Genomic DNA, 9286 nt, shown 5'->3' with positions numbered 1-9286 from the left:
GCTTCTCAAATTTGCATCATCTGTTCCCCTCTTGCCAAAGCAGATGTACGCAGCACCCACCCACCCCCTCTCCAGGAAATAATTTGCTTATTATCACTGAGTTCTTTTTCCACTGGAAAGGAAAAACCAAGGGGGTGCAGATGGTTGGGGGTTTTTGTCCCACCAAAGTGAAAACCAACAAAATAGTGCTGAGATGTGCTGGGCCTGGGGGCACCTGGGTGGTTCAGTCAGCTAAGTGTCCGATTTCGGCTCAGGTCATGACCTCACGGTTTGTGAGTTCAAGCCCCACAATGGGCTCTCTGCTGTCAGCACAGAGCCCGCTTCAGATCCTCTATCTGCCTCTCCCCTGCTTGCATTCTTTCTCTCTCAAAAATAAACATTAAAAAGAGAGAGAGAGAGAGAGATGCTGGGCCTAAATCAGACAGCAACAGTGGACCTGGGATGGGGGAACAGACCCGGAATTATCTAAAATACAGCAACAAACTTTTCAATGACCCCAAACCTGGCCCTGGCCCAGCAAATGGTACACACTCATCATTTCCCCAAGAATCAAGCAGCAGACTCTACTCCTCTCAAATGGCTTTATTTCCCCAGTGTGGGGAGCTACAAGTAGGATCTGTGGTCCCTGCATCCCAAGGACCCTGCAGCCTTCCGCCCAGTGGGCTGTGGCAGGACCTTCAGAAGGTCAATGCCTGGGTTCCAAAGACCGATCCTTCTAGATTGGGACTGGTTCTGTGGGGAACCAGGCCTGCCGTGGTCCCAACGGATGACACTCCCTGAGGTGGTCCTGACAGCAGCCCAGGTGGTCCTCCATGAGCATGGAGCCCACCTCGAGGACAAGGCCAGGAGGTGCAAGGGTCAAAGACCAGCTAGGACTTACTCCGGGAATAAAAACGCCCTATGGGCTTACTCCTTGAAGTCTGCCAGCAGGGGTCAGTCTGGGGGAGAGAGAGAAGAGAGAACAGATGGGATGGAGAGGACAGAAAAAAAATGGAAAAATGGCAAAAAAAAAAAAAAAAAAAAAGGAGCAAGAAGGACGAAAAGCCCAAAGGAGACTGAGAGAATGACCCAGGGCCAAAGGAAGGGCGGCAAAGTGAGAAAAACACTCAGGCATCGAGGAACAGAGGCCCCAGAAAGCACGGTGGTGGTGACAGAGGCTAGGGATAGACACAGGTGGACCCTACAACACTGACCTTTGGGCCCAGGTGGGGTTGGAGGCGGTGGCCCCCCTGGGGGCAGCAATGCCGAGCGGCTCAGGGCTTCCGCCACCCAGCCCAGGACACGGCTGCAGTGCTGGACCTTGGGAGCAGGAGGGACGTAAAGGAACGAGACCAAAACCCCACACCCCGACCATACTCCCCCAGCCCGGTCTGGAAGTCCTCACCTCCCGTTCCAACCCTTTGAGACGCTGCTCATACTCGCGGATCTGTCTCAACTGCTTCAACGCCGTGTCCACCCTGCAACCCGGGACAACCTAGGGCATCAGGCCAGTACCACCAGCCCACCAGCCCTGCCCTCGGGAAGCCCCGCCCCCCCCTCCAGGCCCGCCTTCCTCCCCAAAGTTCCAGGACCCCGTCCCGCGCAGGCTCCACCTGGAGCACCGCTCTTCTCTAGCCCAGCCCCGGGTTCCACTCAACCCAAGTCACAACATCCGCCCCCGAAGCAGGAAGCCCAGTCCCAGGCCCGCCCCGCCCTCACTTTTGCGAAGTGCGCTTCAGACGCTCTGAGTCGCTCTCGCGCTTGTCCCGGGCGCGTGCCAGCAGGAAATTCTCCTTCTGCACCGACTCCCATGTCAACAGCTTCCGCTCTGCTTCCTTCGAAAGGTAGACTCCTGGAGGGCGGAGTAAGGATGGAGTCCTCGACCTCGCCTCCCTACCCAAAGCATCCCGAGGGAGCCCTCCCAGGCCACGCCCCCTAATATTGCACACCCGCCCCACTAGTGAACCTGGGTATCCTTCCCCCGCCTGTCTATGCTCTTCTTTCTCTCCAGGTCCCGTCCCCTGTGTTTTTCACCAAATCCCGCTCTCACGAAAATGTTCGAAGATCGGGGAGGACGGCAAGCTGGCCCTGCGCCTGCGTAGTCGCCGGATGAGGAGGCGCACGTGCGAGACGACAATAAGGGGCGGGGCCAGTGCGGGCCTAGAGTGATATTCCCGGATGAGGCTGTAGCGCTGCGCCTTCCAATAGAGGTCGCTGTTTCCCTGTACTTTGCCGAAGGTATAGCTATGGGGACAAGAGGTCAAGGGTCACCAGAGGTCAAAGCCAGCAAGAGACCAACGTTAGATGTTGAACAGTATGTTTGAAGTCCAAGGCACCAGGCAGATATTGGAATCAATAAAGTCAGAGGTATTACAGGATGCACTTAGAAGCTGGGTGAGGAAGGCCAAGGGTCAGATGTCAGGAGTCAAGTTGGGATGGTGTCATGAATTAGCAGTCCAACTCTTGATTTCGGCTCACAGGGGCTCACAGTCGTGAGATCAAACCCTGTGTCAGGCTCCATGCTGAGCGTGGAGCCTGCCTGGGATTCTCTCAGCCTGCTTCTCTCTCCTTCTCCCTCTCTCTCCCTCTCCCTCTCTCTCTCATAAAAAAAAAAAAAAAAAAAAAAAAAAAAAAAGTCAGCTGAACACAAATAGCTATAATCAGAATGAAAATGAGGGCATTACTACCGACCTTACAGAAATAAAAAGGATTATAAGAGAACACTGTCACAATTGTATGCCAACAAATTAGATAACCTAAATGAAATAAATGGGACAAATTCCTAGAAACACACAAATCACCAAAACTGACTCAAGAAGAAACAGAAAACCTCAAAAGACCTATAATAAGTAAAGAGATTGAATCACTCACCAAAAAAATGTCCCAACAACAACAAAGCCCAGGCCCAGATGTTTTCACGGGTGAATTTTACCAAATAGTCAAAAGAAAGAAAGAAAGAAAGAAAGAAAGCAAGCATTAACACCAATTCTTCTCAAATTCTCCAAAAAAATTAAGAAAGAACAGTTCCTGACTCATTCTATGAGGCCAATGAGGTTACCCAGATAAAGAGATCACAAGAAAACAAAATTACAGATAAATATTTTTTATGAATATACATGCAAATACCCTCAACAAAATACTAGCAAATCGAATTCAGCAGCATATTAAAAGGATTGTACACCATGACCAAGTGATTTATCCCAGTAATACAAAGGTGGTTCAACATACAAAAATCAATACAACACACCGCCTTCATAGAGCAAAAAAAAACAAAAAAAAACCATGATTATCTCACATGATCATCTCAACTGACATAGAGACACAGAAAAGGCGTAGGACAAAATCCAACACCCTTTTGTGATAAAAAAAAAAAAATTTTTTTTCCTTTTGACTTAGAACAGGACTGAAAGGAAAATTCCTCAACATAGTAAAGGATAATTATGAAAAACCTAAAGCCGGGGTGCCTGGGTGGCGCAGTCGGTTGAGCGTCCGACTTCAGCCAGGTCACGATCTCGCGGTCCGTGAGTTCGAGCCCCGCGTCGGGCTCTGGGCTGATGGCTCAGAGCCTGGAGCCTGTTTCCGATTCTGTGTCTCCCTCTCTCTCTGCCCCTCCCCCGTTCATGCTCTGTCTCTCTCTGTCCCAAAAATAAATAAACGTTGAAAAAAAAAAATAAAATAAAATAAAAAAACAAAAACCTAAAGCCTACAAAATATTCAATGAAGAAAGACTGAAAACTTCCTGCTAAAATAAGGAATAAGACAAGGATGCCCAGTCTCACCATGCTATTCATCATTGTACTGAAAGTGCCAGCCAGAGCAATTAAACAAGAAAAAGAAAACGCATACAAATTGGAAATGAAGTAAAACTATTTCTAGTCACAAATGACATGCTCCTATATATCAAAAATCTCAGAGGGGCACCTAGTTGGCTCAGTTGGTTTAGCGTCAGACTTTGGGTCAAGACAGGATCTCGCAGTTTGTGAGCTGGAGCCCCACATCAGGCTCTCTGCCGCCAGCACAAAGCCTGCTTCAGATCCTCTGTCCTCCTCTCTCTGCCCGTCCCCCACTTGCCCTCTCTCAAAAAAAAATAAATAAAATAAAATAAAACATTTTCTAAAAAATCTCAGAGAATCACAATAACAAACAAATTCAGCAACGTTGCAGGGTACAAGATCACCAACCAAAAATCAACTGTGTTTCCATACACCTGCAATGAACAATCCAAAAAGGAAATATAGAAAGCAATTCAATTTATAATAGAATCTAAAAGAATAAAACACCTAGGAATAAATTTAACCAAGGCAAAAGACTTCTACACTGAAAATTACAAAACAATACTAAAAGATATTTAAAAGAACATCTAAACACATGGAAAGACAACCTGTGTTCATGAATACAAAAACTTACTATTGTTAACATCCCAATACTATCCAAAGCAATCTACAGATTCAACACAATTCATACAAAAATTCCAACAGCCTTTTCTGCAGAAAAGTAAAAGCCGATCCACAAATGAATAGGGAATTGCAAGAGACCCTGAGTAGCCAAAACAATCTTGAAAAAGAACAAAGTTGAAGGACTCACACTTGCTAATTTCAAAATTTCCTACACAATCAAAACAGTGTGGTTGTACTGGCATAAGATAGACATATCAACCAATGGAACAGAAATAAGGGTCCAGAAATAAACCTATACATCTATGAGCATTAGGAGTTGAATTGTGTCCCCTTCCCCCTCAAAAGAGGTATGTTGAGGGGCGCCTGGGTGGCTCAGTCGGTCGGGCGTCCGACTTTGGCTCAGGTCGTGATCTCGCAGTTCGTGGGTTTGAGCCCCGCATGGGGCTCTGTGCTGACAGCTCAGAGCCTAGAGCCTGCTTCCGATTCTGTGTCATGACCTGAGCCGAAGTCGGAAGCTCAACCGACTGAGCCACCCAGGCGCCCCAGCCAAATGATTTTTAACAAGGGTGACAAGTCCACTCAATGGGGAAAAAACAGTCTCTTGAACACAGACCTGTAAGTACTGGATTTCTGCAAGCCAAAAAGCATGAAGTTGGACCCCTAGCTCATACCATGTACAAAAATCGAGTTGAAACAGACCAACAACCTGAATAGAAGAGCTAAAACTATAAAACATAGGAGTAAATCTTTATGACCTTGGATTTACTGATGAGTCCTTAGATATGACACCAATAGTACAATTAATAAAATGTAAAGCTTTTGTGCATTAAACGGGATTGTCAAGAACAGGAAAAGACAACCAACAGAAAAGGAGAAATTATTTACATATCACATATCTGATAGGAGTTTACATCCAAAATATATAAAGAATTGCTACAACTCAACAACAAAAAGACAACCCAGTTTATAAACAGGCAAAAGACCTGAACAGACATTTCTCCAAAGAAGAAGTGCAATGGACAATAAGCACATGGAAAGATGCTAACCATCATTGGTCATTAGGGCAACACAAACCAAAACCAGAGTGAGGGGCGCCTGAGTGGCTCAGTCGGTTCAGCATCTGACTCTTGGTTTCAGCCCAGGTCATGATCACATGGTTCCAAGCTGACAGAGCAGAGCCTACTTGGGCTTCTCTCTCTCCCTCTCTCTCTCTTCCCCTCCCCTGCTTGTGCTCTCTCTCTCTCTCAAAATAAACTTAAAAACAAAATTATAGCCATCCGAGTTAGTTGGTATGATATGAACTGGTATTTCACTGTTGTTTTTTTTAAGGTTATTCATTTACTTTGAGAGAGAGAGTCAGGGGGGAAGGGGCAAAGAGAGAGGGAGAGAGAGAATTCCAAGCAGGCTCCTCTCTATCAGCACAGAGCCCGATGCGAGGCTCCAACTCATGAACCGGGAGACCTGAACCCAAATCAAGAGACGCTTAACTGACTGAGCCACCCAGGTGCCCCCCAAGCCAGCATTAGATCCGAGTCAGAATTCAAGGACTAAAAACAGAATTGCTTAGGCTGGAATCACCAATCATGCTGGGGACAGGGTCAAGCTGGGATTGAGGGTCACGCTGCGGTCAAGGGTCATGCTGAGTGAGGTCAGATCAGAGAACAGTCAGGCCTCACCTGAACATGGCGATGAGCAAATTCAGCAGCAGGATGTTGGCCACGAGCAGAAAAATGATGAGGAGGAGAATCACCAGCCAGTTGGCATAAAGCGAGACGCAGGAGCCTGCCTGGGCCCCCAATGGGCGTGCCCAGAAGCCCTGCTCCGACGAGCAGTTGACATGCTCCATGAGGGCCACTGTAAAGGGAGACACTCAGAGGTGGGGCCAGGGAGACAGAGACCGAAGAAAAACAGAAATTCAGGGGGGCGTGGGGGAGCAGAGACCCTGAGAGAGGGAGACAGAATCCCATAGAGATGGAGTGGGGGGCACGGGGCCACTCAGAGACCTAGGGAGAGCGAGGCAGAGACTTAAAGAGAGGGGTATAGAGACCCAGAGACAGGGGGACTGGTAGGGAGCCCCGAGGGAGGGTGTCAAGCCCTCTCATCCTCCATACCATCCATGTCCTCCTGGGGGATCTGCCCAAAGATCTGCAGGTAGGGCCGGTAGAAAACACGGCGCAGGATATTCGGGAGGTCACGATCCCGGGGCCTAAGGAGCCCCTCCGTGGCCACCCCGTAGGCAACCAGCCACACACCGAGGAAGAAGAGGAAGAAGAACACGTCCTTCATCTGTGCGGGGAGGGGGGGGAAGGGGGGCGGGAAACAAGACGAAGTCTGGCCCCGCCCCCTGCGACTGAAGCTCCACCCCCACTCTGTTCCGTGCACGTGTTCCCAGCCTCCCTGCCCCGCCCCTTCCCTCCTCTGGACCCGCCCCCGGGCCCCGCCCCCCTCACCATCTTGTTCACGATGACGATCTTGGGCCCCAGTTGTTTGTTGACCGTGAAGATGTGCAGCAGCCGCAGCGTGAAGACCATGAAGTCGAGGCAGAGGACAGTGCGGCCCAGGTCATACAGGCCGGGGGTCAGCCTGGGTGCGAGGAGACGCGGCAAGGGTCACCAACACCAGGCTTCGGGAGGGGCCGCAGCCGGGACCCTCCGATTCCCCGGGGGTTCACCCAGGTTTCACAGGGCCAAGCTGAGCCGCGCGGGGCGCCCGCACACCCTTAAAAACGGCTTCATAATCCACGGCCTTGGCAAGAATTTGGGAGGTCCCTGTAACAATCAAGTTGGGAAAACCGCCGGAATACCTGTCCAACCTATAAGAGGCCCACTAGACAATTCCAGCAGACCAGTAAGCAGAAGACAAACGACCTAACGGGAGAGTGGTTAAAGAGAACACACAATTCACAGAGGAAGGTCAAAAGCCAGTAACCTTAGCAATCCTATGGGGGAAATAATCACATCCCTATTTTGCAACATCACGTACTTGAACTCTGAATGGATTAAAAACGGGGTAAAAGGCAACACATTAAAATCTGACAAAACTGGGGCGCCTGGGTGGCTCAGTCGGTTGAGCGTCCGACTTCAGCTCAGGTCATGATCTCACAGTCCTGAGTTCGAGCTCCGCGTGCGGCTCTGTACGACAGCTTGGAGCCTGCTTCGGATTCTGTGTCTCCCTCTCTCTCTGCCCCTCCCCTGCTCATGCTCTGTCTCTCTCGGTCTCAAAAATAAATAAAACATTAAAAAATATTTTTTTTAAATAAAATAAAATCTGACAAAACCATAGAAGAATTCTTTCCTGGGCTTCAGAGGATGAGCTCTCACATAACAAGCGAAGCCTTTTATGCAAGTGATATATATAAGATCACACTAAAGGAAAAGACATTAATTTGACAACCTGGACATGTGAAACTTCCTTGCAGCAAAAGGTAACATAAATACGACCGACACTGAAGGGCAACGCTGTTTGCCAAAAACGCATCGCCTACATTTGCTCGTGAGGGAACCCGAGACTAACTCAAATAGAGCCAAATCGTACACAGTAACTGGTCTGGACTGTCCAAGGGTGTTAAGATCATAAGAGCCAAAGGACTGGCGAACTGGATTGGCTCCTGGGGCAGAAAAAGGACATCAGTGGGACAACGGAGGGATTTGAGTAAGAATTTCCTGGTTTGGGTAATGCAAGATGTTAACACTTGGGGATCCCGGTGAAAGGTGTGGAGGAATTCTCTGTACTGTTGCTGCAGCATTTGTTGTAAGTCTCGGGGTATTTCAACATGAAAACTTAAAGAGTAAAAAAATGTTTAGGATAATATACAAGGGGCGCCGGGGTGGCTCAGTTGTTCGGCATCTGACTTTGGCTCACATCATGATCTCACGGTTCGTGAGTTCAAGTCCCACATCGAGGGAGCTCGAGCTCCACTTTGGGCGAGATGGAGCCCCAATTCGGGTAAAAATACGAACGCTGCTTCCCTCTCTCTCTTTCTCTCCCTCTGCCCTTCCTGGGATTCTCTCCTCTCTGCCCCTCGCTCACTTGCGCCAATAAACAAACAAACGAACAAACAAACAAATAAATAAAATGCGAAACTATTCAGAGAAAGGAAACAATTTACAGATAATGATGACAAAAAAAAAAAAGGATAATATACAAAAGCGAGGTGCCTGGCTGGCTGAGTCGATAAGGGCATCCAACTTCTGATCTCACGGTCGTAAGTTCCAGCCCCACATTGGGTATGGAGCCTACTTTAAAAAATAAAATAAAATAAAATAAAAATAATAATAATATACAAAAGTGAAAAGACAAGCTACAGACCGTGGGAAGATATTGAGAACAAATCCAAGAGTTCGTGGTGCCTGGCTGGCTCAGTCAGTAGAGCATAGGACTCTTGATCTTGGGGTTGTGAGTTTGAGCCCCTTATCGGATGTGATCACTTAAAATCTTTAGGGGCACCTGGGTGGCTTAGTCAGTTAAGCATCCGACTTGGGCTCAGGTCACGATCTCATGGTTCGTAGGTTTGGACCCCCCATTAGGCTCTGTGCTGACAGCCTGGAGCTTGGAGCCTTCTTCAGATTCTGTGTCTCCCCACCCCTCTCTCTCTGCCCCTCCCCACTCTCTCTCTCAAAAATAAATGATTAAAAAAAATTCTTTAGGGGTGCCTGGGTGGCTCAGTCGGTTGAGCGACTGACTTCAGCTCAGGTCATGATCTCACAGTTTGTGAGTTCAAGCCCCACGTCGGGCTCTGTGCTGACAGCTCAGAGCCTGGAGCCTGTTTCCGATTCTGTGTCTCCTTCTCTCTCTGCCCCTCCCCCACTCATACTCTGTCTCTCTCTCCTTCAAAAATAAACAAACATTAAAAAAAAAAAAAACCTTGGGGCGCCTGGGTGGCGCAGTCGGTTAAGCGTCCGACTTCAGCC

At 48.6% G+C, this 9286-nt stretch overlaps 1 protein-coding gene across 2 annotated transcripts in view; it reads right to left on the bottom strand.

Annotated features, from left to right (window-relative positions):
• Window positions 1–567: 567 nt before the first annotated feature.
• The window catches only part of TRPM4 (transient receptor potential cation channel subfamily M member 4), a 39775-nt gene continuing 31056 nt past the window's right edge, over window positions 568–9286 (bottom strand). For both annotated transcript variants that reach the window (XM_040457671.1, XM_040457670.1), the window contains 8 exons: window positions 6827–6959; window positions 6488–6662; window positions 6053–6230; window positions 2030–2223; window positions 1699–1831; window positions 1385–1457; window positions 1194–1299; window positions 568–938 (listed from right to left, as the gene is read on the bottom strand). In XM_040457671.1, coding sequence (XP_040313605.1) covers window positions 934–938; window positions 1194–1299; window positions 1385–1457; window positions 1699–1831; window positions 2030–2223; window positions 6053–6230; window positions 6488–6662; window positions 6827–6959 — 997 coding nt within the window. In that variant the 3' untranslated portion in view covers window positions 568–933. The remainder of the gene's footprint in view (window positions 939–1193; window positions 1300–1384; window positions 1458–1698; window positions 1832–2029; window positions 2224–6052; window positions 6231–6487; window positions 6663–6826; window positions 6960–9286) is intronic.

The sequence above is a fragment of the Herpailurus yagouaroundi genome, unplaced genomic scaffold (genome assembly GCF_014898765.1).
Source record: "Herpailurus yagouaroundi ecotype Mexico unplaced genomic scaffold, PumYag 220, whole genome shotgun sequence".
Taxonomy (NCBI): domain Eukaryota; kingdom Metazoa; phylum Chordata; class Mammalia; order Carnivora; family Felidae; genus Herpailurus; species Herpailurus yagouaroundi.
The sequence above is the reverse complement of the archived record's forward strand: the minus strand, read 5'-3'. Positions and strand labels throughout refer to the sequence as shown.